Here is a 27925-nt window from a genome sequence, read left to right as displayed (position 1 = left end):
AGAATAGCTGGGATTTAATGTACAAAGAAACATGACAAAAAAGACATACCTGGTCCAATGCAGAATGATGCAATGATTGCAAGAATGCAAAATATACTGAGGTAAGGAAGCCAATGCACATTATTCTGGGTAGAAAAAAGACATTCATGTTAATTGTATCGTACTTATCTCCAGTATTAAAAAATCAGAAATAATATTTTTTTCCACAATTCATTCTCTATTTCAGAATTTAGTCTAGGACTAATTTAGAAAATCACATTTCTGTAGAATTTTATTAGATTATTTGCATAGAAGGTCTTGCTCTCTGTGGTATCCATGTAGAGAAATACTAGCCAGTCTCCTGCACCACAGAAGTCACAACTCTAAAGGTCTACAACTTCTTGTGCTAAAGTTCAAGCCAATCTGGAAAAGAGTTTTTCTTTCTATTGTACAGATTCTGCACCTCTGTCCTCCTCAGATATTTCAAGCATGTTTAAAGAGCAGCTATGATGATCCAAAGAGCTTCTAAGTTCTCCAGTTAAAGGCTGGGCAGAAGTCCAGATATAGAAGGCTGCCTTTGGGTCAGACAGCTGTATCTGAAACTTCACATAGCACATGAAAGCCACATTCGAGGCATTTTTAGCCATAACTTTATTTTGCAGACAAGAAAGGTCATGCGTGCAAGCAACAAGGACTTGTAAATGGAATCACCTGTTTTCCTCACAAGGCAATCTTTTTATTTTACTCCAAAGTAGATTTCTCTCAATTCATACCTCTAAATGATAGGAACATGAAATACTCTGCATGATTTCTACTGAGTTTTCAGGACACTCTTTCTTAACTGTCTACATGAATTCTTGATAAAAACACTATTAGATAAGGAAAAACTCAGGGATTCCCTTTTCTTTCTGTCTCTCCATTTATTTATTTTTTCCATCAGCAAAGTTTTTATTAGAATTTTACTGTTTTTGCAAATTTGATCAAGATACATATGTATTATACAAGATACATATATGTGCCCTAAGTGGCACTGTAAAATACACTTGCTAAAACATGTAATTATTTATTTCAGTGCTAAATAATGACCCCCATTTTCTGATGGCTTTCTCTTATAGTCTGTCTATTATGCAGTGTGTCTATTAGGCTCAGTATTTAGATTGTTTTAATAATTATCCTTTGACCATTTGAAAGAGTTGGAGAACCAACTGCTAATAACATCTGAAAACTTAAGAGCAGATGTTCTGCAAAGGCTGTCTTTATAATTTTAATAAAAATATGTGACTTGATAGAAGAGTAAACATGGATACTTATCCAAGCCTAAGTATAATGAATATTATGAATAGTATGAAATATTATGAATAGTATGAAAGAAGACTGCTTTACAAGCAAGGATAAAAACATAGAATATAATATTTCCCAGCTATGGGTAAACCTGTCTTCATGATAGTTCATGATATGCCTGAGTCTTTCATTTGATGAGAGGTGAATGTTCAAGGCCCCTATGGTTTCTTAATGCAAAACCTACTACAGCTAACTACAGTGTTTTGAAAACACCAGATTTATAAAAAAGCAAAACAACAGATTTATAAAAAAGCAAAAGACAGACCTTTGAATCCTTACATCAAACCAATTAAAAGGATTGGCTTATAGAGGAACACTGAGGCAAACAGGTATCAAGTAACTGGTGTTTAGAATAGACAAAAGAGAGAACAAAAATATCTAATGACTGTGTTGTTACCTGTAAAGTCAGAGACACGGTAAGAATTGCAAAGAAGACAATCATCAACCCAAAACCTCCGATGAGAAGAGGCCTGCGTCCGAGCCGCTCAATAACTAAGCCCTGGAAAACAAAAATTGGCATCAGACAATGTAATATGCTCTTTTGGTCAGAATGTAATGCCATGTAATATGCTCTTTTGGTATGAAGACCAAAAATAAATATAATTTAATTGATTTTGTACTACATATCAGGTATGCTATGTTTATAATTGTCCTCACAATTATGTTTACACAATTCTACATTGATTTAACTGCTTACAAATTTTCACTAAATTCCTATAATATACAATTATATAATATAGAAATATACAATTTTTAAATGTCAGTATTTTGAAAGAAATTACTTCCTTGCTTTTGCATTTCAACTATTAATTTCAACAGCTCATTCAACATCTCTTTCAACATAAACTTGAAAGGTTTAAGATTTAAGCAAAAAAAAGAAAAAGCTTAGGTTAAGTAACTTTTATTAATCTACAATTTGTTTTTAATTTCTGGTTCACCTGAATTCAGAAAACAAAAACAAAACAAAGCAAAAAAAAAAAAAAAAAAAACAGATTTAGTCATCATCTAGATTTAATTTGAGTAGCCATATAAAAGAAATCCATCCATCAGAAAACCTCACTAGGACAAGGGATTATTGAACAGATACCTGTGCATTCATGAACAATTTGAATTTATATTTAACACCTTAGGATAACACAACATTGTTAACAGTCAGAAAATTTGAATACTATTCTGTTAGAAAAGAACACAGTGAAAAGATTTCTGAAAAGCTGCAATATGAAACTGAATTTTCTTTGCCAGTCAGACTCATTAAAATAGGCTATACCTATTTTAGATTACAATATTTTCTAATACATTATTCTCATTGACAACTACCATAATTATCGATTACAATTGGTGTTGTTATGAGAAGGGTAAAACAATTTTATGAAGCCCAAAATGTATCATTTTGAATATCTTAAAGTCAGAGTCACATGACTGTCACACAGTTATTTGGTAGAGACTGAAATCGGTCTTTCAGACATCCCTTGAGCAAAAGATTAAATGAGCAAATAAAATTAAATCTGGAGCAATACCTTTAATTTTTGGAGACAACATAGACTTCCACTATGAGCATCTAAAAGAAATGTGTTACAGGAAAGCACATAGTTGTTCAAGGAGGAAATGCCTCATGTGTAAGCACTTCTCCCACAATGTCAGTTTTACCAGCAGTTTTTAGAAGAGGTTTCAAAACGTGCCATCCCCATTACCCTGAAGAGGTGGACTTCCACACCAGAGAGTACCATGACATGGCAGAACACAGCTAGCAGCTCTGCAGCTAGATTTAGCATTCCTTATTTCTTTAAATGAGGAAGTATACTCATTTTGACAGTTACCACAGATTCCATAATATAATTTATTTCAGAGCAGTGTTTAAAATAGACTTGATGTTATTAAGGTTTCACATTGCACTCATGGAGTCCAAATGTTCTAAAACTGCAGCTGTTATGCTGTCAAAACCCTACAAGATGCCAAATATTTTGAACGTTGATTAATGAATCCATCTTGCAAATACATGTGGCCACACAAACTTAACCAAGAGACGTTTTTTATAACTATGAAGGATGTAAATTTATCCAGTGGGTCCATTAGAAGATGGAGACTTCTGCAGTGTGTTCAGCAATGGATGCTACAACCATAATTTGACATACCAGGGACTTTCCCTTACTTTTTCAATTACAGATTGGTGGTTGTGATTAAACAATCTTAGTGTTACACCAGCTGGTGGGTTTTGTATTAAAAAGGCATGAAGGATGAATGTCTCCCTCAGAGGAAAAATGGTTCATATACAGAGCAAAATGTGGAAAAAAGTGCTATACAGTTTCTGGCTCTCAACCTCAAGGTGAAGCAAACGCCAGTAAGCGAAGACTCCAAGGAGATATGTACATACACCTGTACCTGCATACATTGAGAATAAGTAGTCCAGACATATTTGGAAATCTAGGTGGGTTGGTGAGGAACTCCCAGTTTTAATTGAGAGCAGCAAAGCACAGGCACAAATACATCAGATCTGCAAGCTCCATATGTTTTTTAGAGAAGAGAATAATAGTTTCTAATATATATAAATTTTATCTTATCCAGAGATGAGTGGGGAAGACAACAGAACAAATCCACATGAAACAGTTCTTTTCTGTGAGCTGATGCCAGGTTTCCCAATCTTTCATCGTCTTACAGAGTCATTGTTATTTTATTTAATACAGCAGCACTGAGGAACTTGAATGCTTCAACTTATGGGTGCTTCCTGCAGTTTCTGCCCCAAAGAATTTGCAACTATAATTCCTGGTGGCAGTTTCTGTTATTTATAGAACGGACCAACTTTGTTCACTGGAGAAAGTAAACAGCAATTTTGTACTTATTCACACAGATACTGTGATGTACCCAAATTGCTGGAAATGTTATAATCATTTTCAAAGTTAATCCTAAGTAAATCACACTAACAACTCAACAAAATCTATAGAATACTAAGAAGGCAAAGGCTTCTCCATTAGACATGATTAACTTTCCCAGTTATAAGGAGAAACAATCTATTTCCAGTTTAAAGCCAAAGACACCTCTAATTTGTTCAAATGCATGGCCCACCTCTTGCATCTCCAATTCAAACCAAACAAAACACCCAGACATCTGCCTATGGCACAGATTCAAATGAGTTTCTGCTGAAATGGGATTCTACATTGAGTCAAGCTCAGGATAAGCCAAGTGCAACAGCCAAACCCATGCTCCCTTCCTGGCCATGAATTACAAGGTTGTGCTACAGTGAAAAGCTACGCTTGCATTTGGAAAGCCATGGCTCCGTGCCTTTGCTACTGGCCTGTGCAGGGATGCAGGCACTCAGGAGGCAAAGCAGAAGCATCCAGGGAGTATGAATAGGTCAAAGCTAAAAGGATTTTTTGATTTGTTTAAGTACACAGATGCTTCAGCAGCCATTCCATGAAGTTGTGTAGGTTAACAGTATTTCTAACTAAAATTTAGTTCCCAAATTAATTTATTTTTGAGGATTTCTTAAGAAAACCTATGACAATGCATCAATATTTCAAATTTCTGTTCCCCTTTTTTTGATGGAAACAAATGCTTAGATAAACCCTGAAGATTCCCTGTTTTGTTTTTGTTTTTGTTTAAAAAAAAAATATATATAAGGTTGTAAACAGATGACAAGTTCATTTTTGGTTTTAATTATACAAATCCAAATCTTGTTATCTTGCAAAACCCACTAAGATGCCTATGACTCATAGGAAGTAGAAGATGATTCACCAGTTTTCAAGTATTTATAGTTCTGAATGCTCCACTGGTTAGCACTGGCAACACTTACCTATTAAAGACCTGCAACAAGTCAAAATATACTATGTGGTAGAGTAAATGAAACAAAAAGAAATTCAGCATATGCTCAAGTATAGCCATAAAAAGAATCTTACAACTGTTTTCTGTGATAGTGCACTGAATTATTTGCCAAATTGTGGATGCTGATACTTATGTGTGATCACAAACATGCATTTGTAGAAACCTATACCCAGAGTCATGGTAATTAACACAGCAGAATTTATTGAAAATGTGTAAAAAAATATTGCAATCAAAATCTCTCAACACAAACATTTGCTGATAAGGCAACCAATATGCAAACTAAGTTAACAGTTAACATAACTTTCTTTTGTCTGGCAGGAACCACTTGTGAATAAAGTTTAAAAAGCAAATGTCAATCTTTTCACTTGAGTCAGCTGCTGATACTGGGGCTGACATAATGAAAGCAGAGTGCATTAAAAAAGATCAGACAAGCTGGGGAAAAAATGAATATGTAAGCGAGTTCTACAGCCCAAATGGGAGATCTATTCCTTACTTATTTCCTGGCCCCAAATCATACTAACAAAACCCTATTAGATTTTCTTCATTTCTCAGCTCTATACAGAAATTTGATCTATACGTTAACATAAAGAGTAGCCATACTTTTTCTCATGTATTTTGGATATAGATCCAAGCAAGACTGTATGTCTAAATTCAGACAATGCAACAAGCCAACTCTGTGTTATTTCCATTTTTAAATAGCTGTGCTGAAATGAATAGTCACATTTACATTGCTGTCATGTCTATTTATGACACGGTGCATAGTTTCTTGCATCCAGGAGAAGAAGAGTAACAAAAGACCGCGGGTAACAAATGGGGTTTGATTCCTATTGCTCTGTATATGTTTTTGCTGTATGAATTGCAAATTCAATTGCAAAACAAGGAAACAGGGTGTTTTATTTAAGCCCCTAAATTGCTCTGTAGTGGCCTAGCTCTGCATTTCACCAAATAAGTACAAACCTTAAATCAGTCTGTGCCTTCCTTGCCACTCATATCACTACCTGTATCTATGTTAATGCCACAAGGGGATGATACCTCACACCTTCTGTAGGTACTATTATAGAGATCACTATTAAGCAAAGGATTTTCTATTTTTTTTCTTAGAACTTTGTAAGTTTCTATTTTGCAGTAAAGTGTCCTTAATCAACTTGACGTGGTGGTGGATTTTTCCATTCACATAGCACAGGGTCTCCATACGCAACTGCTGTTGAACCATTACAACACCAAGATGCAGCCCATGTAGGGGTTTGCTCTAGCCTGCTGCCTTTGCCTTAGTAGTGCCTGGGAACAGCTCTTAGGCAGCACACACACACACAAAAACAAACAAACAAACAAACAAACACTAATTCCTATTGTGTCCCTTCAACAAAAGGAAGGTATTCCTGAAGTAAAGTTCCTTCTGTTTATGATTTATTTGTTAAAAATGCCAGGTTTTGTCTTGTGCTGGGTACACATTTCTAAAAGATAGACTAGGTCCATGATAAATTACCATAGCTGGTGCTTTATTTTCTAATGATGGTATTTGAATGCCCTGACGTAGATCAGTTTGAATAGACTGAAAACAAAAACAAAAACAAAAACAAAAAAAATCAATGCTTGAAATAAGATGTGTCTATAATTTTCAATTTCTGAATAAAAGAAGAAAGATTTGTACCAAAGAAATGCAGTTTCTAACTCACTATCCCTCAGGTCTTAGGAGTGGTATTGTAGGTAGATTTCCATAAGGAACCTTTTTTTTTTTTTTTCCTGGAAGGCATTACACCATCCCTTCCTTACCTGCAATTTTGCCTGTCCAGAAGTACACAGCTGTAATAAAATCATTTAGAACTTTAATTTCCTTATCTAAAAATGATTATGTTGACCATTTCTGGATTGAAGTTGTATGCATTAATAGGATCACAACCTGTGATTCACCCTGCAGTAAATATGCGGCTACCTACACTCCAGCTGTCTGCAAATACCATGGTCTGGGAAGTTTCTTGGTCAGTATCTCTTTTCTACTAATTCTTTATGGTTCCTTTTCTCCAATATAATGGCATAAATCCAAGCATTTTTCCACTCATAAATTTGCTCCATAAAGATTCCACACGTTTACATTTGAAGCTGTGAAATGAAGATGAATTTGCAACTAGGGAGTAATTAGTGAGTCCCTGCATATAAAATAATTCAGTATTTTATATTCTAAATGAATCATTGATTTTTTTTTTCCATGTTACTTATTAGACATACTCACTAATGCTTTTGTGGGTCTGAATAAAGTAAATCATTTAAATTTTCACAAAATTTAAATATGACATAGGCAAAACAGATTAGTGTGATAGGCAATTTTGGAAGCCAACTGTTTGCTCATGGAGGCAACTATTTATGGTATCTTAAAATTATAGATGATAAGCTGCACAAATATTTCTCTTGGATAATGTTAACAGTCTTCAGTGCCAGGTCACTTTTCCCACCAAATCAGCCTTTACTACCTCAAAATTTATTAGTAAAAACGAAGTTTTCATAATCAGTGAAAATCCCAGAAATCTTGTGAGTCAGTGGCAATGTTTGAGAGCACTGGGTTTGGGCAAACAGAGCACCTACCTTCTATTACATGGGGAGAAGGAAGTCAGAGTCTGACTCTTGCCCTCTCCTAAGTACTAGGATAAATTATTAACCAATCAAACAGTCTGACAGCAGCTAGAAGATACTAAGGTGATCAGAACAGTCAAAACAGATTTGTTCAGTGCAGATCAGTGTGACTTCTTTCACTGTCAGGGAGAAAGCTGAGTGGATGAAAAGAAAATGAAAAACATGATAGATTTTGACTTCAGCAAGCCTTTTGACACAGCTCCACATGACATTTTGTTTTTGTGCATATGATTTTTTTCTTTCTCAAAGTACAGCACTGCATACCTTTCATTGCTGAATTTCATCTCACCAATTTCAGGCCACAAACCCTGTTTTTTAGGCCTTCTATAGTTATTGCAAACATTTTTGAGTTTTTCAACTTTGGTGAGCTTGGATGAAGCAGGTGATTATAAAAGGCTGTCTGTTACCTCACCCATGTTACTAATGAGGTTTAGGACTAATTGACCCAGGACAGATCTCACTAGATATTTCTTTGTATGACAGTGAAGTGTTGATAGCTACCACTCTAAAGATAGTTTTGCAGTTAACTGAGCATCCACACTATTATGATTTCATACAGTCCACACCTACTGTACCTGATATTCTCTGATCTCAACATGAGGGACTTTTTCATAAAATATGTAGTTACACTGGGAAATTCACTGCCTTAGGATGCCATGGGTTCTAAAAGTTGAAAAGTAACTAGACACATGCAAAGAAAAAAATCCATCAAGATTATTAAGACTGAGATATTATCTTCTAATTCTAATTCTGGTACTCATTGTGCAGCAGATTGTCAGGGTCAGGAGAGGCCAGGGGAGCAAAGGGGGAAATGCCAAGTTTGCCCCATTCCTGCATTGTCCTCTACTTACACAGTATTGGGGATTATGGGTAGATGAAGGCTGATTCTGATCTAGTGCAATAATGTCACACAGGACTACATAACAATTCTCACTAAAAATCACATTATGAGAAGGCTTCCTAAGAACCCTCAAGATGAAACTATTCACAACTTTTTTTTTTCTTTTTTTTTTTCACTCACCACAAACTAACTGACTGTTATTGGAAGGTATTTCTTCCTACACTGACACCAGTGTAGCAACAGAGTTTCAGTGGAGACAAATTGCATTACCTTTTGCATATGATGGAGGAAATCAGTTGGGGATGAGGACACTTACTGATGTGTCTGGGATACCCTTGTCTTAAGATGTGTTATTTTCTGAGGAAGAAATTCCTTCTTGTATGTTAAGATCTATTAACATTAAAGCAAACTGAGAAAAGGTTGAATGCCCCTTTCTCATGACATCCCAGAGTAGAACATTATCTCCCTCAATTTATGCTAGTTGTCTTGACCTCTCTGTGATATGGCAAAGAATTTCCTATGTTCTTCTGTGTTCTACTACTGAATTATGTTTTAACTCATTCCAGGCTTTGCACGGCTTTTCTCCATCAGAGGCTTTGGAAGGCACATTAGTAAAAACTTATGCAACACCTTATGGGAAATGCTTAAGGCATAATCTTCTCTACGTAGTCATAGCTAGTCTCTTTCTATGAGCATTACATAAAGACCAAATGTGGTGCCACAGATGGCAAAAATGGGAACAGGATGCTTAATCTGAGTAAGATTCCTTTTATTTTATGGTGGTTTAGGGAATCTTCTCACAAATTTTGTTCTATCTCTATCAGCCTATTACCACATGGAAGAAAGACTGGCAAACTGTTATTTCTGTCCATTAGGAATAGGACAACAAAATTAAACTAACCTCAGTTACTGAAAAATACAAAAAGAGGCACAGTAACCACTCTTACCAAAGTTTAGCTAAGTTTGTAGAATTTAAAAAACAGACTTCTAATAAGCAAGCATTTACCAGGGAATGTTTTAATGATATTGTATCCTGCTTCAAAGCATGATGTCAAGCTAGATGTCTTCCCTCTGTGACATGTCTCCCAGCTGGAAATCTATTCAATATTTCGCTCCATCTATTTCTTTAGCATTTACTCAGGGCTCATCAATGGATGAACCCCAATTATTCTACTAAAGTTCAGAGTTTTTGCACATGACCATTTAACATACCAAAAAAAATAATTAAATATTACCATTACTGATAGAAGGAGTATTTACTGAAACCCTGGCAAGCACAATAAAAATATACAAGGAATATTAATGTCTCCTCACTTTCTTCTACTTCTTCCATTTTTCCCTCTGAGCAATGTCGTTCAGACATACACATCTGACTCCATATTTAACACTGTTAAATATATATATACATATATATTTAAACAGCAAAAATTGCAGCTGAGAAATTGGAAGTGGAAGGAAATTTCCCATCCTTAGTTCTAGGCATGGAAGAAGTTTAGAGGAACTTATAGAAATATGAAGCTGTAAAACTTTCAGTTGAAAAAATGAATTCATAATATTGTTCCTTTAAGCAGCAGCAATGAAAGATTACTGAAATATGAAGATTACTGAAATAAAATTAAGGCTTTTCTCTTGAACTGAAAGAGCAAATTTGAAGGGGGTGGGGTATTAGTACATCAGCATTTCCAGTGACACAGAAAGTAGACTGAACAGAAAAAAATAAATATTCTCTTCTCATGCATAAAAAGGTTACCACACATACCAAGGAACCACACAACCATACAACCACCTCATTATGTATGAACAGAGTGCTCTGAATAAGCTCCACAAACTGATAGCACAGAAGGTACTGAAGACAACAGACCCTATTTATATATCATGGAATTATCATGGCTTTAATATCATGGAATCATGTCTGTGTAATTTTCATCTGTTTCCACAAAAGAGGTGTATTCTTCACTTAAATTACTGTAAGAAAGAAGTGTTTCTGGATTATGCAAAAAAGACATTGTAAGAGGTAGGGCTTTCCATATTTAACTATTTCCCCAAATTAAAAAAAAAAAAAAAAAAAAGTAGAAAGTAGATGGCTTATCCAAAAGCAGATTGCTGGAAATTTACAAAGATCAGAATAAAAAGATATTTGTGACCTTTTAGGTTTCTTATGTCCCAGACTATAAGAAAATGAATTTGATAGCTGGACTTAGTTTAACATTTTACAGGTCATAAGCAGCTGCTCTACCACTGAAAAGTATTTTTGCTGAAGCCATTCTTCTGACATTTAAAAATGCTTGTTTGCTGTGTCCAGTATTTTGCAAATACACTTGGTGTAGAATATATAAAGATATGAAAAAAGTTCTAGCAAGGAATTAAAAGAGTACTTGCTTATTTGAAACTTTCTATTCCAAAGACCTGTTCATTGTTTCTTATATACTGCAGTGCAAACAGAAATGAATTTCCTTTAGCAATCAGTGGTGTAGTCACCTACTGAATTTAAATTGTTTGTTTAACCTATACTTTATCCTAATCAACTTCTACATGGGAAAGAAAAGAAAAAAGAAAAAAAAAAAGAATGTGAATGGATATTTTTCTGTACCTTTTGTAACATCCTCTTCTATGTTCAGCACATAGTAAATGTACATTACCTACAGAGCTCATGTATTATGAAAGGATGCCTGCTTGCCCTCAGTGAATGAGACAGCAGAATGTAACACCACAAGGGACAATTTTGTTGTAGTGTGATGGCTTTTCCAATGAGCCAGGTGACAAACATTTACTCCCATGTTTTAAATGGCTGAAAAATTTCCCACACTGTTCATAAATTGTTATAGAATAAGCGGCATTAGAACATGTTGAACAGACATCTGTTTCTGCAGTCCACACTCAATGCCCCTTCCTGTACTATGCCCAAACCATCACCAGCAACACTGCCTCCTTCCGAGCAAGTACATGGGAAGACTCTAAGATAAACTGCTACAATAGCCACTCTAGCAGGTAATTTATGAGCTATCACCTACGGTTCTTTGGGCCTTGCTTTTACAGCCTTCCTCCTCCTTATTCTTACAAAGCACAACTGGGTTTAGGGTTAACCCAAGAAATAATATATATTTTCAGTTACTACACTAAAACTTCAAAATACCACTTTGTTTATTTTCAACCTGTATAAGGAAATAAAATCAGTCATTTAAATATTAAGCACATTAATTGACTTCTATAACCACACTTACAGAAAAAACAGCAGCCAAAGTCTCGACAGCACCAGTGCTTAGAGTAACATATGGAATTGTTTCAGGATTGATCCCAGCTTCTCCAAAGATGTTGTTTGTGTAGTACCAGATCTATATCAGAGAGAAGAGAAAGAGATATTAATCATTGTGGCTTGAACTACAAGCTATTAGCATTCAGTTCAAGCATCTCTTCTGCCGGAGACCAGACTTGTTAAAATACGGAGCACTACTGAATGATTGAGGGCTGGCCAGGATGACAAATGAAGGGAAAGTGCAAATTTCAGGTGGATTAGTCACAACACTGTTACACTTCTGCTTGGAGACTCAGACAGAATTACAAGTAGCTTTAACTCAATTTGCCTTAATTCACTTCAGGAGTAAATCAAAGAAACTCACTTTAACTCACTTTGAACAATAGGATACAAAAAGGTTTCATGTGGCTGAGCCACACCACCTAAAAAATAAATTTGGGTGGCATTACAGAACTCTTTATTGGCATGCAACAATGGAGGCCAGAACAGAAAACAAACAAACAAACAACAACAAAAAACAAAACAAAACAAAACAAACAAAAAAAACAAAAAACAAAACAAAAGAAAAAGAGAGAGAGAGAGAGAGTGAGGGGCACCACATAAACCTTCTTTCTGGACAGAAGGTGTGAGATTTATCTTTAACTTCACTGCAACATGGACATCTGCAGTTAAGTAATCACTGTAATCTTTCTTTATTATCAACAGAGAGGAAAGATACCTTTAGACTGAGAGTCATTTGGTGAACAGTAAACAACAGCTTTTAGGATGAAATGAACAGGCTAGAAGGACCCGTCATTAACAGACAGAAACACATGCATGCCAACTTAAAGAAGGACATTCATGTTTGGTCAATAAAACCACATCCAGTGGCAATGTCCAGAGAGAATATATATCTAGTGGTAATACTTCAAAATAAAAAGTCTGGTAAGTATCGCAGACCCATTCACATCAAAAAATGTTCAAACCATATAATATTTATGCTGGGCTTGATGTTACAACAAAGAACTAGCCAAAAAATGTGGCTGCCAAATCCATGCAAGCAAGGAGGGACTGACTTTGAGAGAGAAAAGATAACAGATTCACTGGAGGGGATGAAGAACAATTGATACAATTGATTGTCAGGAAAAAAAAAACAAACTGAAATTGTAACACATAGCTGATTATCTGTGATAACAAAATTGAAAGCCAGAGCTAACGCATGGCAGATATAGTAATGACACTAAGCATAAAAACAGCAGTGATATTTTTTCCATATGCTGTCCACGTGACAAGACTTAACAGGGCAAGCACTGCTAAAGAAAAGGCTTTTCTGATGAATGAAAGTGTTTTTATCGCAAGAGGAAAACCCTGCTGTCTGCCAACATATTATGCACATGCTACACCTGTTTTGGTAGCTTTGTTAAAAAATCAGTAATTCTAAATTCCCAACTAATCCTACAGTGAAGCTGTTTGTCCTGGGCCAAAGGAAAAAATCAATTTTATCTTACATTAAACAAAAGCAAAATGAAATACCAAGGACTGAAAACTCACTTATACCACCTTTCAGATAAGGGGAAGCTGACTTAAGAATGTTATGCCCACTGCTGCTACATCAGCTGGCACCAAAACAGATGTTTCACCAGTGATAGCAGCAAGTTTTGCTATATGAAGTAGTCTGCCTTCCATGTCACCTGTGCTGGTGTTAATTGCACATTTCTTTGGCTTGCTGAAACAGAGTGCAGACTGAAACAAAACAAAGTATCAGCTCCAATTCCCTCTGAAGTGTTTGTGACCCCTAACAAAAAATTTGGGACCCGTTACTCCGACATCCTTTTCACCTCTCCTAATCTGCCTATCCAGTGATTACAAGGAAAACAAGGTAGCACAAAAATGTCATTTTTCCACATACTACAAGAGTACAAGTTAGCAAGATTGTTAAATTTAAAAATAAATAAATAAATAAATAAATAAAAATAATAGAAATTATGTAAGACATTTGGTTCTCTTTATCAGTTTCGCATAGTAGGTAGAACTTCTAGAAAATAATGGCAATATTGCAGGTATACAGATCTTGAAAAAGAACAAGGAAAAAAAATGATGCTAAAGAGTTACTTAATCAGGCAACTACAGAATTCATTTGCCAAAAGATAACAACTAGAACTCAAAAAGTTTCACAAGTGGCTTTACAGAGGAAAATGACTGATCATTGATCTTAAGAGTAGTAGTAAAACAGGTAGATTAAAAAACTGTCACAGTGAAGACAGGATGAGGTTCTGAGTTGCATTTATTAGCATCTGTAACAGCACAAAAACAAATCAGGGTAAAAATTAACAAGATGTACGTGTTTAAAAACAATAAAAGTGAACATTTTTCAGCCTGTGTATCATTAAACAGGTAAATACATTGCTCTAGGACATTACTGAGAGAAATTTACTAGACTAACGATGACTTTCACTTCAGTTCTTTTTTAACATGGCTTTTGTTAATGAATTGTTTGGGCTAAATATTTTGGAATGAAAGAGCTGTTGAAAATGAGGCAGAAGGTACCAAACCCCAGAAACAACTCTGGTGTCTAGTCCAAATCAATACAGGAACATCTGACTTCTTATGATGGGTTTCTGTTGCTTCACAGGCTGAAGCAACACTTCACCATAGCAGCCAGCTAAATGCCATGAGGAAACAGCTACATCTCTGCAGTCTGAATTCTATGAGTTTGGAGACATTTCAGCATTCCTGTAGCTGCATGAAAGTTGTCTTTGCTTACCATAAGCTTTTACTCCTACAACCTCTTAGCTTAAAGTGGCATGTGTTATACCACCATCAGTGGTGGTCCCAAACTTCTTCACACCAGGGACCTCTCTAGCACTCACTCCATTTTCCAGTCTTTATTTCTCATCCAGCTCCCTACACACATTCCTTCCTGAGGACTTCAACTCTTCCCTTCAAAAAGGGAAAAGAAAGCACTGAAAAAAAGATGGGCAACAACACATGCATATGATGTTGCATGCTGTATGCATACTGCATACTGATCCCATCCTACAACTACTTGATGCCAGGTCTTCTCTAAAGCAAGCTTGAATATCACACTATGGTGTTTTTTTTTGCATACAAAAATACACATTTCTAAATGAACCCCCATCCCCAGCATGATTTCTTGCCACTGGAAATACAGAACCTTGACTAAAGAAGCTACGTACCACAAATAAACTTTATCAGATGAAAATAGACTGATATGGATTCATTTCCTTTTTTCAATTTAGGTCAGACTGTCTGGTATTCCATTATAATTGAATAGATTAATATGATCAGGGCTTCACCTTTATTTCTGTTCCATGTAGAAACTGATGAATGTACTGTTTTTAAACAAAACATTTTTTCTTCATTACAAACTAAAACCTTAAAATGAAAGCAAGTGTTCTCAGATATCAGCAGGATGATTACAGAAGTCTGCCATTTGGTAATTTCCCTTGAGAGTGACCTGAGACTCTCCCCTGAAAGAGGTCCAACTTTCCCATATGCCCTACCCAGATGGCAGTTGTTGAAAAGACCAGACTGACTAACCGGGCACTATAGACAAAGAGAAGGATGAGAGCTATGACTTAAGAGATGCTTCTACAGCCAGTTAAACCTTGCTGACAGTGACTCACACCCAGCAGGAGACTTAGACACAGCCAGACAAACTGAGAACTGGGTTCAGCAGTTAACTGTCACATCTGTACCTGTCCTTTAATTTCTGAGCCTCAGGTGACTTATCAAGGTCAGCCTCAACAGCCAAGCAGAAGAGACAAGGAACTGAAACCTGAACTTGAACTCTTAACGAAGTAGCACGACTGCTTCTCTTTGATCGCATTCATTATTTGCTTTTTTTTTTTTTTTTTTTTTTTCTGGATAAACAAGTTAAAAGTGGCATTATACAGTTGGAGAAACAAAGTAAAAATAATAACAATAAAATGATAAGGCTTGAAATAACCAACTTGACATCCAGGTTTCCTGACAGTTTTTCTGAGGGTTGATCTCAGAAAACAACCCCCTAATGATGCTTTAAAACAACTTCTGCATTCATTTCGGTCTGTACATGTCTTACCCCCTCACATACACACTCACTCAATCTATGAGAGTGTGGTGTGTGGTTCTGCTCTGCCAAAGAATACCAGACAATTTCTGTCATTTATTAAATATTCTCAAAGCCACAAAACTCCTCTCTCCCCTTAAGATTTAGCTGTTGCCTTTTTTTTTTTTTTTTTTCCTTTAGGAAATGTGCTTCATTGTTTGAACAGTTTGTTTCTTACTGTAAGTGTCATTTCATTTCACTTATACACTGATAAACCTTAGAAAGAGTAGATGACAGATAATTACAGTTCTCTTCTCCAAAAGTATCCACAATGAGCAATAAAATAGCTTGTCATTAGCACTGAAATTCATGGTTAAAAAAATCTATATACATGTTTTTACAGTTCACCCCACAGAGTGGAAAATCTTCTTCCTCCTAGTACTTTTTAAAATATCTTTTTGATACTGGAGTTCTAATCATTCTAGTCCTTCTAATGGTCTTGAAGAAAATATTTTGTATTAAGAGTTTTAAAGCTATACAGACACCTGAGATAATTCTGAACTAGTTAGCTTAGAGATCAGAGGCATTTACACTTATTATCAATGATTATCCCTGTGGGGAAAAAAAAAAATATATATATATATATACAAATATGATAGCTGAATATATGCTAGCTGAAGCATGCTGTAATGCACAAAACCACAGTGCGAAGTTACATTTACAGAGCTGCTTTCAGCAGTGATAATATTGCCTAATATTGCCCAATAAGCAATTAATACCCTTCAACTATGATGAAAAACCTTTTCACTTTGAGATGCTTCATGAGAACATTCACATCATAAAATGTAAAGCATTTAACTCTGATGTCACAAGCTGCAGCAAGGAAAATTCTGCCTCGATATAAAGAAAACACTTTTCACAATGGAAGTGGTGAAAACACCTAGAACAGGTTGTCCAGGGAGGTTGTACTCTCCATCTTTGGAGATCCATAAAAACTCAACTGTACAAAGCCCTAGGTAGCCTGAGCTACATCTGCAGTTAGTCCTGCTTTGGGTGGGGGGTTGGACCAGATGGGCTCCAAAGATCCCATCCAATCTAAACTAGCCCATGGCCCTGTCCTAGCTGATGCTATAGGCTCAAACATCTGAAAATAAGACATTGATATCCATTAGCCTCAGCCACATTTACAGTCAGTTGGATTTATCTCTATTGACTATTATATGTCTGTTCTCTTTTTTTCCTTTCTAAGAAAGGAGATTGTAATGCGGCTTATTCAACAACGACAAAATCAACCACCCAGTGCAACTTCTTAAAACTGTTAACAGACATTTTCTCTGAGTTTGTAAGTTCAGAACTGAATTATTCCAAGTAGAAATATCTACCAAAAGGACAAACCTTCCCAACCATGAACAAAAAAATATCAGAAACAGAAGCTGCAGCTGCATACCTTTTTTTTTTTTTCCTAATCCACACTATCTTTTTCATCAACTTTGATGCAACAATGCCTTTCTTTTCTTAATTAAACAAACAAACTCGATACTTCATTCTGCAGGCCTTCCCACATGCTGCTGTAACAAAACCATACTAATAAGGAACGTCCCAAAATGGAAAGATATAGAGGTTGCTTTATGGTATAGTATAATCATTGTATTAAAAAGAAAGACAGAAACACCCCAGAAGATGCCATGTGGCCTGAAGAAAGACACTTACAGCATTTAGCCCACAGAGCTGGTAGCAGCCCATGGTGACAACCACAGTAATGACCTGCCATCGCACAGAACGGGTTTTCAGGAGCTGTAGTACCGACACCAATTTGGTGTTTCTTTGGACTCGACTCTCTGCCAAAACTTCTTCTACTTCATGAGACACGTCATCTTTCCCAAGAAAGGTCTGAAATGCTACAAACAGAGAATGTAGTTTAGGCCAGACATTCAGTGCTTATAACAGAATAGTTTCAAAGAAACTGAAGTGCATGAGACAAACAGGAGACATACATGGGATCCAACTTAATTATTCTTTTGCCAAAAATATGACTCCATTTTGGGTATGATTTGATTCATTTGAAGCTGCAAGAATATACATTTTTTTGGCACCCTACTAGACTTCTCCTTATATTATTTTATATACACACACACACACACACACACACACATATATATATATATATTACAGTGTAAGGTCCAGCACAGAGTCAAAGCCTTGTGTAAACAGGAAAAAAAAAAAAAAGTTTAATAGCAAAACAATTCTTAACATTATTTGACATGGCTACTTTTGCAAAACAAATTATAGAGCAGATTTTATTGCTGAAGATAGACTGGATAGAGTAGTAATAATATGTAAGAATCTGGCAAGTCTGTTAAAACAAACAAACAAAAAAACAAACAGAAAAAAAAAAGCAGGCATTTGAAAGGAATAGCTACAAACCTTCATATTATCTCATTTTTAATAGTACATAGACAAGAATTAATTTCTTCAATGTATTTAGTATTAGAAAGATTTATCCAAAGCAGCTCAAGACTTTCTATTTGACAACAAGAGACATGGGAGTTTACCTGGTAAACATAACCAAGCAACCCTGTCTTTCCATCTCACACCTCCTCCAAAAGGTGCTGCAAGTGAATACCTCTTAATGGAGGTGGTGTTTCTCCATCAATCCTGTTTTACTGACAAAGTATAAATCAATGATATTTTCATCACAATTTTATGAATGTACCTCAGGGGCTGGCTTTTTAAGTGATATTTAAAATGCTCATCATCTTAGACTGACTGCAGAGAAACAATTACATTAAATAAACCCTTGCAACAAGCCTTTGTGACCCAGTAGGACGCTAAGTCAAAAAACAATCCTTTACACAGCAGGTCACTTAAAGATGTTTCTTCTAAAGGAAATAATGAGTTATTTTTATTAAGCGAATAAATTGACTTATTTATCATAACAGCCAAATCCATTTCTGTCTTATCCACTGCTTTGCACATAAATAAATAATCTTCATATTTTTCATTAAGTTTCCATTCTTTTGGATCACAGAAAGGATGTGGATAGTCAAGGAAGCCAAATACACTTACTAGTCAAGGCTAAAACACCTGGATTCAGGCTTTGAAGGTTTTTTTGTTTTTGTTTTTGTTTTTTTTTGCCCAGCAGGGCAAAAGGCCAAGCAGTGTTGTTTTGATGTTGTGAAGTATAGGCCACATAACGAGCTGATGCTCAACCCAGAGCAGCTTGCTCCATCCCTTTGGTGAATGCACCATGCTGCACACTGCCTGGCTTCCACTTGGGCTGTAAGGGGAACTCAAACTCTGGGCCAAGACTTTCATATGTGGTTAACTTTTCTACTGCATTTTAATAGGCCTTATGTGACTCTGGTTAACAAGAGGCATCGTTTTTTAAGGGATGAATATTCACCACCTCCAGTTGCTGAGTCATTTCATAACATTCATTTATTCTGATATTCATTTCTCTCCTGGGAAATAGAGGTCAGAATTTTTTAAAAAACCCTGAGACAGCATGAGAGCCATCTTTTCACCTAGGCCTTATAATCAGAAATGAGATAACAAATTCAGGCCTCAGAACCAAGAATTTAAGCTGCTGAGTTTTGTACTTGTGTCACTGCCCACTTATTAAATGACATTTCAAAGCACTTGTTAAAATGAGTGTTATGTATTTAAAGGCTATGACAGGAAATGTAAAATTAGAACAATGTATGCCTCCAGTATGTTACAGTTAATGTTTTATGTTTAAATTACACATTTTTCAGTATTATTAGAGCACTAATAAATAAAAAAATAATCAGATAAAGATGAAAATAACAAGGCATATACCACAGTACTCTTCTTTGAAATTATTCTCATATATTTTTAAGCATCTGTTTTATCGGTGTAAATTAGGTCAGTGCACAATTTTCTTTATTTTTCCTGTCCTTAGAATCCTCTGCATTCCTGTAGGGCACACAAGTCAAAAATGTAGGTGCAGTCAAGTAAAAAGGAAGCAATCTGTCTTTTCTGCACAAGGGAGCCTGCTGTATTTCTAGAGGGACCAGGAAGTTAAAAAACAAACAAACAAAAACAATTACCAAAAATTACCGAGTGAAAGGCAAGAAATATATAGACACCTGCTTTTTTTCCTCTCTCCTGGTGTTAAGACCTGCTTTCTTTTCCTACTTCATGGTGTTAGCACCAGAAATGTAAATGCCAACTGGAAACTTTGACAGATACTTAAAATTAACAAGTCAAGAAATGCTAAGAAAATGTTACGCTATTCATGCATAGTTTTCAGTAGACAACACTAAAACTCGGAAACCTGTTTTCCAGCTAAGCACTATATTCAAGTTTATTTCATTAATGCTTTTTCATTATAGTAAGAATCACACTTTTATACATAATTAACATGGCAATGAATTCTGCACTAGCAGGGAGATGGAAAAACTCAAAGGTCTTTTAATTTGTGAAGTTCAATTCTATTTATTTCACATTTTAAACCAATACATTATTGGCACTGAGAATCACAGTTGCTGTTACTATCCCCACTGCAGTAACTCATTTCCCTCCATTATTGTCTGCTTCCTTCTTTAAGGATGCCTTGTTATCATGTCTGTATCCTCCTCATGCATACAACCATCTAAGGAGTTATAGTTCTAACAACTTTAGCAAATTTTCCAGATTTCTTTTTAATTCTCTCGGACCAGAAGGTCCTAGATACTCAGCTGTCAAAGGCTGGTACACTGTCTTTATAAATAGAAAAAGAAGTGGATGGTTCCAGTCAAGGGGAAAGGAGGTAGGAAACCTTTCCATTTACATCCCTAGTTTTTATTCATCTCAGTTAAGATGAAACATTTGGAGGTGGTTCAAAAGTCTGGACAAAATCAATCTGTACCATCTTTAAAACCAACCAGGCCTTTAAATTAACTGAAGCTGGGTATTGAAGAACTCCGCCACGCATGGAATTACTAATTTATTTTTTTTTCCCCGCTGTAGTACTTCCGTGACTGTGCAAAGGAAGCAGTTGTTAGAATTAGTATGCAGACTTTAAGAAGACATTTAAAAGAATCAAAATTCTATTTTGTGGTTTACAGAATAGAGCCAACCTCATGTATAATAAAGCAGAAGCAAAGATAAGTGGTCACAGGTACTAGCTAGGGTAATAACTCATGCTGTTAAAAAAAAAAGTTGTTTGTTTGTTTGTTTGTTTGTTTTTAAAAACAAATACTGTATAAATATTATTGTCATCTGTTTCCCATTCATGTTCACTTCACTGATTATGAAGTACCTTAAACCCAGTGTCTTTAAAATTCTGCTCTGAGTGGTGGAGGACATACAGGGAGTCTCACTGTCTGCCTCAGCATTCGCAGAAAGATAACTTCAGTACTTCTGAATCAGATAAGAAGCAATTTGCTGGTAGTAAATTTACATCATAAAAATATTTGGTAAAATGAAAAAGGAGTGTTTTCACATACCACTGATTTTATTACAGTACTGTATAGCCAGAAGAATAATTTGGATGTACCGTGCTAGAAGAGATTTAAACAGCTATTTAAATGTATTTAAATGTGTCAAAATATTAACTAACTACTAACATGTAACGTAGACAAGTTTAAGAATAAATCTCTATTTTGCTATTCCAATTGAGTAAATATAACTGTAAGCAAAAGGTTTTAGGCTTTTCCCATGTGCCACTTCATTCTTGTAAGTAAAAAAACTCAGAGATCTGTATGTTAGCATCTTGTTTGGGATTACATCTTTACCTGTTCTTACACCTGGTTTCACAGACTATCATAGGCCTATTCAGGTCCACTTGAAACTAGCCAAGGTGTACAGATAAAACCAAATAACAATATGCTACACACAAATAACACAGGAACTGGTAAACTGAGTTGTACCATAGGTCCAGTAAACCAATAAATGTTTCTGAAAGACAGGAGATTTAGGAAAAGCTTACAAACAAGGCAGACACACTGTGATCACTCCAGCTTTTGGCAGTCAGCGACCATCTGACATGGAGCCAGCAAGTTTAGAAGTCATGATTGTCTCTTTCTTTCCAATAAGCATAGCTTATAATGCTTAGAGACATATAAAAAGCACACATAAACAGAAATGAATCATATGTGAACTTTCTGTCAGTATTAACAACTTCACTAAAAGCACTGCATTTACAACAACTTATTCGTGTAGTAACTTTGGTTTCAGTATGGCTCCTATATGTGTGGGCCCTGTGAAGGTCTTAGTAAAAAAATTAACTATTTTCTTTTATAAATCAGAAACAGCTTTGCTCTTCTGTTGCATCAAAAGATATCAACGCTAATACGTCTCTACGAATTTTAAAATCACACTTTGTGTTATACCTGGTGCAATGTTTTTTTCATAACTATGGGAGTTTAAATGTATGGCTGAGCATACCAAATGAACAGATTTTGTACATCATCAACAGATGTTACTGTGATATTATATCTAAGTTATTTGACCGTTAAGATATAACATTGTTATGGTGCTCTGGCAAGCTAGGATGCCAACTGATTTTTGTTATTGGTTTACATGACACGTTACTCTAGCTGTATTGAAAATATTGATTTCCTCTTTGCAGTAGTAGTCTTCAAAAGAAATACATCAGGTGTCCAAATGAAGCTGCCTATAAACAATGCTGTTAGTCAGAAAGCTGTTCCATTTTATTGCAATACTACTAGTGGTTTTATTTGTATTGCATCTTACCTGGTAGCCACAGATACAGACCAGGTATCCATTTGGCGTGCAACAAATAATCAACTAATATCAAATTCCTGTCTCTCTCTCCTAGAGTTTGGATGGTAAACTGCCTGATGTAATCATAGCCACAGATTTCTTTTTCTTCCTGTTTCTGTCGTGTTGCCTTTTATTCCTACTGCTCCCTAGCAATCTAATAACAATTTCCTTCTAGATTCATCTTCCTCATTTGAGTATCTGTTTCTCCTCCACTGCCTGGTGAGCATTATGAAGAAGGATCACACAAGTTAAATGTCAGGCATTTTTTTCTCCCTTCTTTTCTTCCCAAGAGAGGGGAGCTGGGAGGGTAGATGGAATGGCTCTTCCCTCTCTCCATTACCAGACTTATTGAGCAAAGGTGTATAAATTGTGCTGTGGGTCTATTCAGTCATTCTGTCTCACATAGATAAATCAGTTTTCCCACATTCAACAGTCAATCACAAACATGGGATATAGTTCAGTTTGTGTTGGTCTCAGGAAGCCATCATGGGATGGTGACTCCAGAAAGACAAGCAGTGCTTGGCTGTTAGCAGTGCTTTCAGCAGCAAACAACTGCAAGTCAGCCAGTGTCCATATGGTCAATCAGCCAGGCAAGACTTCAGTTCAGCTACCCACATTGTTTGCATGGTTAGAAAGGAGAAAGTAGGGAACTGGGTACCTAGCTGGTATTGCTCAGGAGATATCACTCATCTGAAGACTCCTTACTCCTGAGCTTGTGGAATAGCTTGTCTCATGGTGGTGTGGTCTATGTTCACACACGGCACCAGCCTGTTCTAAACCCATCTCCTCTTTTTCATCACTTTGGTCCTTCTCCCTATTTCAGGCTCTTATTTTCCACTTAAAAGCACTGTGCTCTTTTACATTACTGCCAAAAAAGAGAATGAGGTCACTTGTGTTTTGGTAGCTATAGTCTGGTTATCTCCTGAGGGCAGAAAAAAAGGAAGGGACAAAAGCAGGCACAGAACTCAGTGGAAACTCAATGACCTATATTATCCCATTGGATTTTTATTACTCTAAAATAATTAGGAAGATTAATGTTGTCATCTCTATTTTAGAAGCATTTACTTTTTTTTTTTTTTTAACTTTTAATAGAGTATTTTATAAAAAGACTAATATAGTCATCTGCCTTAAATACAGTAGACCTTTTACAAATAGTTTTATATTTATCCAACAAGATATAATCCAGAGTGAAATGTATGATATTTGCATGAGTAGCCTTGATCCATTGCAGAAAATAAAAAGGATTTAGTCAGAAGAAAGACTTGCACATTTCTCATATTAATATGCAGATCTAACCTAAGAGGCAAATAATTCAAGAGCATTACTGTAGTCATCATTATAATGGACAATACTGCATGGTCATTAATGGCTTACAAGCAGTAGGTTTTTTAATAATCCACAAACTCCTCTGGTCTCCTTAATACTCAGGCTTTTCCTCCCCCATTTCCAGAGATAATGCTAACATGCAGATGATTTTTCTTGACTGTCGATTCACAGTTATTCATCACAAAGTCCCCCCATCCACCCCCCCCCCCCCCCCCTTGCTTTCATTATTCTACTGCATTACTCCAGATACTCAGCTCCGGCTCAGCTTATGCCTAATCTGAAGTTCTCTGCATGTACTGGGGTGGGGAAACGTTTTCATTTCAACAACCAATCACTGGCAATAAGGTATGGGTAACAGCTGTCCTGATGTTTTCAACTCCAAGAATCTACTTCCATTGCTTCTAGAGTAGTTTTTAAATCATTCTCAGAATGTGTATGCTGAAAACATAGCAGACTGCAGTTGGCCCATTACAAGTGACAGTAAGTGGTGTGAATTTCCAAGCAGGTGGAGTTATTTTCATGACATTTTTTTACTCTTTTTAATCTCTACCTACAAGAGGCCCAGATTCACCTTCAGTGGTGAGGTTTCCAAGCACTGTGACAGTACTCTGAACAGATCCCTAAAGCAAGTCTGACATTATGCAATATCTTCACATATGCAGGCTTATTGCCAGACATAGCTTAAGAAATACATCTACAATTTTATCAGGTAAAACCGAGCCAGTTTAAATCTGGCGCCCAAAGGCATTTCTTCTAAGCCCAGACAAAGTTACTCAACAGCTCTCTGCCATGGTTTCCCTGTGGGATGGTCTGCCATGGCTGGCAAGCAAACCCTTTCCTTCATGGCCCCTGGAAAACCTCTTTTCTGCCTCATCAAAACTCTGCTGTCTCTGCAAATCCTTGTTGCTTTTTTTTTTTTTTTTTTTTTTTTTTTTTTTAAGCAAAACAAACAAACAAAAAAAAAAACCATGGAGTGATATCTTTAAATGTCTGAGGCTCTATATCAAAATTCTTCAACACCAAACTGAGACAATATGGGAGACTTTCATTAGTGTGTCATTTTCATTTCAGAGTGCTGATCAAAACAAAATGGTCATTTTTTCATTTTACAGTAGAAGAAACAGGACAGAGTGAGTTACATAAATGTAATAATCTTGTAGCATGAAATTAAAGTTTCAGAGTTTCAGAGGCTAATTCACACTTTGCAAGTAATTTTCTAAACAGATAGTTAGGGAATGAAAATGCTAAAGGTTACATTTAAGTTTTCAGGAATAATTTTTAGTACACAGTAATGTTCTGCAAATATTTTGGTATTACAAACAGCTTCCCTTCTTCTTTGTTTACTCCTCTTTTAAAAGTATTGCTATAAAAAGTAAAAACAGACTTACAACATTCTCTCAACAGTAGCATCATGATACATTGGAAGCTATAACTGACCATAGTAATTTTACTGGGGAAGAGTATACAACAGCTGTGATCACAATAGTAATTTTTTATTTTGTTTTATGCATTGATAAGTAAGAGCAAAATATTCTGGTCTGTGTCTGTGAAACTGAAGTAAGCAATATAGGAGTACTGCATATTTTCAGTTAAATAGGTGTATGAGGTCTTTATTAGATCTACAACGATTATGGAGTTGCAGAACACATGGTAAACACAGTGACCATGGAACAAAACCCAGAAAGAGAATCAGTGTTTTTGTTAGCTGAACAGCAAAGACTCCATATAAATAGACACTCATGAAGACTGAAATCACCTCTACACTCCCTCGTGAACACTGCATGTAGTGGCTGATACACAGCAGCAGGATGAGTTGGGTAAGTTTGTATCACTGTGCATAATACTACAAAGTCAGGTTGCCGGAGAAATTCATTAAAAAAATAAAATAAAATAAAATAAAATAAAAGCAAACAGTTATTTTTACAGACATATAAAGACAAATGGAGAAAGCAAGGGAAAAATAATTGTCAAGAGAATATTTGTTGTTAAAATATTCTGCTTTCACTGTGATATTGAAATTTCTTTCCAGCCTGCATCCCTACAATAAAAGTGCTTTCTTACAAGAAACCAAGTATTAATTCATACCTTTTTCTGCCTTGCTGGTATTATGTTTTTCAAGTAGGAGGTAACGAGGACTTTCAGGAAGAAAAGGCAGAATCACAACTTGTACCAATGAAGGAACGATGATCACTCCAAATAAGTAAGGCCACCGAGATTCCTGTAAACAGGAACAAAGATGGTAGTCATTAATATTCTCCTGTATTGACACTAGAAACACGAATAGCTACAATGGAAATGCTGTAACTTTTCATCATTTGACATAGCGTGCCAATGAGCAGAGTAATGTCTTCTTCCTGAGATCAGTAAGCAGTCTGAACACTTTTCCGTCAGATCCCCTTACTCAAGGGCCGAGGAAGTCAGAATTTAATTCCTCAACTTATAGAAACAGAAAAAGAGAAAGGGGAGCTGGAAAACATACTTTTCCTTTCCTTCAGCATCAACAACCATACACACAAAAATCTTGATATATACTCAAATATATATTCTACAAGTCGTCCTCATTCACAATAATATCCCAAATTTTCTTAAATAAATTGTACAGCAGTATCTTCATATAGTTACATATAGCTGTCTCTTACTCTAATCTGTTTGTTTTTTTTTTTTAAAAAAAAAAAAAAAAAGAAAAAAAAGTGGCATTGTTCTCTTTGAAATCAAATGAAACAAAGTTGTTAGCAACCTCAAATGTACTAATTATTTAAAACTAGCTTTAGAGGGCCATCTGTGGAAAACCATTTCAGTAAAAGGCTGGGAAAGGCTTTAAAGAGAGCATATCTAGCTCTCTGGGTTTACTCCAAAAAGAAAATACTAACAAGTAGCTGGAGAAGAAAGGTGCCTGTAGTATTATTTTCTCAACAATATGGCCCTTTATCTGTCCATGTTCTTAAGATACCTTCTGTTTCAATTGTCTAATGCCAAGACTCATTTTCTATAGTAGTTTTCTCATTAAAGGTCATCATTCATCTATTTAATTCAATTTTTTTTCTAATTTGAGACGTGGTTCTTAATTGAAAAGCCTGGTGAGACTTCAGTGGGCCCACTGCTCAGCCATAATGTCTAGCACATTTTCAAAAACTTGGCTAGATCAAAAGCAGATTGCATTGCATCCTGTCTGATTGAACTTTGAAAGGCACTAGAGCTTTGGATCCAGTTTCTCCCTCAGAATGAATCTATCCATCCAGAGCCCACATTCCCCTATACAGAACTCAATAAATTTTATTTCAACATAATTTTTCACAGTCATATCAAAGTTCAAAAGGCCCCTAAACTGTTGACAGTTTTTATTTTATGTTCTCTCACTTCTGTGATCCAACTGCACTGCACGCTAGAGGATGTAAACTGTGCTCAGATTCTGAACTGGGACATGAGCTCATTTAATAACTCCCAGGCAGAATAAGAGGGGAAAACTCCCCTTGTGGTTTTGTTTTTTGTTGTTTTTAAGAAAAACAAAACAAAAAAAACAGAGATAGCAAAACAGTTTGAGAATGGGATTTTTCAAAAAATTCAAATCTCAATGTTATCAGTCTTCCTCAGAGCCTTTGTTACCATGAGGACTTCAAGAACCTCTTCCTTAACTTCCTTAACTTTTTTTTTTTTTTTAATTCAGGTAATTGAAGAAATTTACCTAGTATAGGAGCATTAAGACTGGTTAATAGTCTGTTTATGAATGAAAAATCACCAGTCTTATTTTAAAAAATTGAAATATAAACTTAGGTTAAGACTTTAAGAATAACTAATAAATTGCATGTACAAAACAGGAAACTGATTGTAAAGAAACTTAAGAAAACAGGCAGTCTGATCAGTTGTATTCTGTATCTGCCTGGAAACATTTATTTTATACAAAACAGTGGATTTTCTTTTACAACTTTATGTAATCTCTCATGATTACTTCCTATAATAGAAATACTCTTTCTACATATCATAC

General features: G+C 35.7%; 1 protein-coding gene across 5 annotated transcripts in view; it reads right to left on the bottom strand.

The window, feature by feature from the left end:
* The window catches only part of SLC2A9 (solute carrier family 2 member 9), a 127024-nt gene that overhangs the window by 37838 nt on the left and 61261 nt on the right, over positions 1–27925 (bottom strand). For all 5 annotated transcript variants that reach the window (XM_027457389.3, XM_038178145.2, XM_072037778.1 and 2 more), the window contains 5 exons: positions 26029–26161; positions 17599–17786; positions 11827–11937; positions 1718–1819; positions 50–125 (listed from right to left, as the gene is read on the bottom strand). In XM_027457389.3, coding sequence (XP_027313190.1) covers positions 50–125; positions 1718–1819; positions 11827–11937; positions 17599–17786; positions 26029–26161 — 610 coding nt within the window. The remainder of the gene's footprint in view (positions 1–49; positions 126–1717; positions 1820–11826; positions 11938–17598; positions 17787–26028; positions 26162–27925) is intronic.

This window comes from Anas platyrhynchos, chromosome 4 (assembly GCF_047663525.1).
Source record: "Anas platyrhynchos isolate ZD024472 breed Pekin duck chromosome 4, IASCAAS_PekinDuck_T2T, whole genome shotgun sequence".
In the NCBI taxonomy this organism is placed as follows: Eukaryota; Metazoa; Chordata; class Aves; order Anseriformes; family Anatidae; genus Anas; species Anas platyrhynchos.
This window is presented reverse-complemented; position numbering and strand designations above follow the sequence as displayed.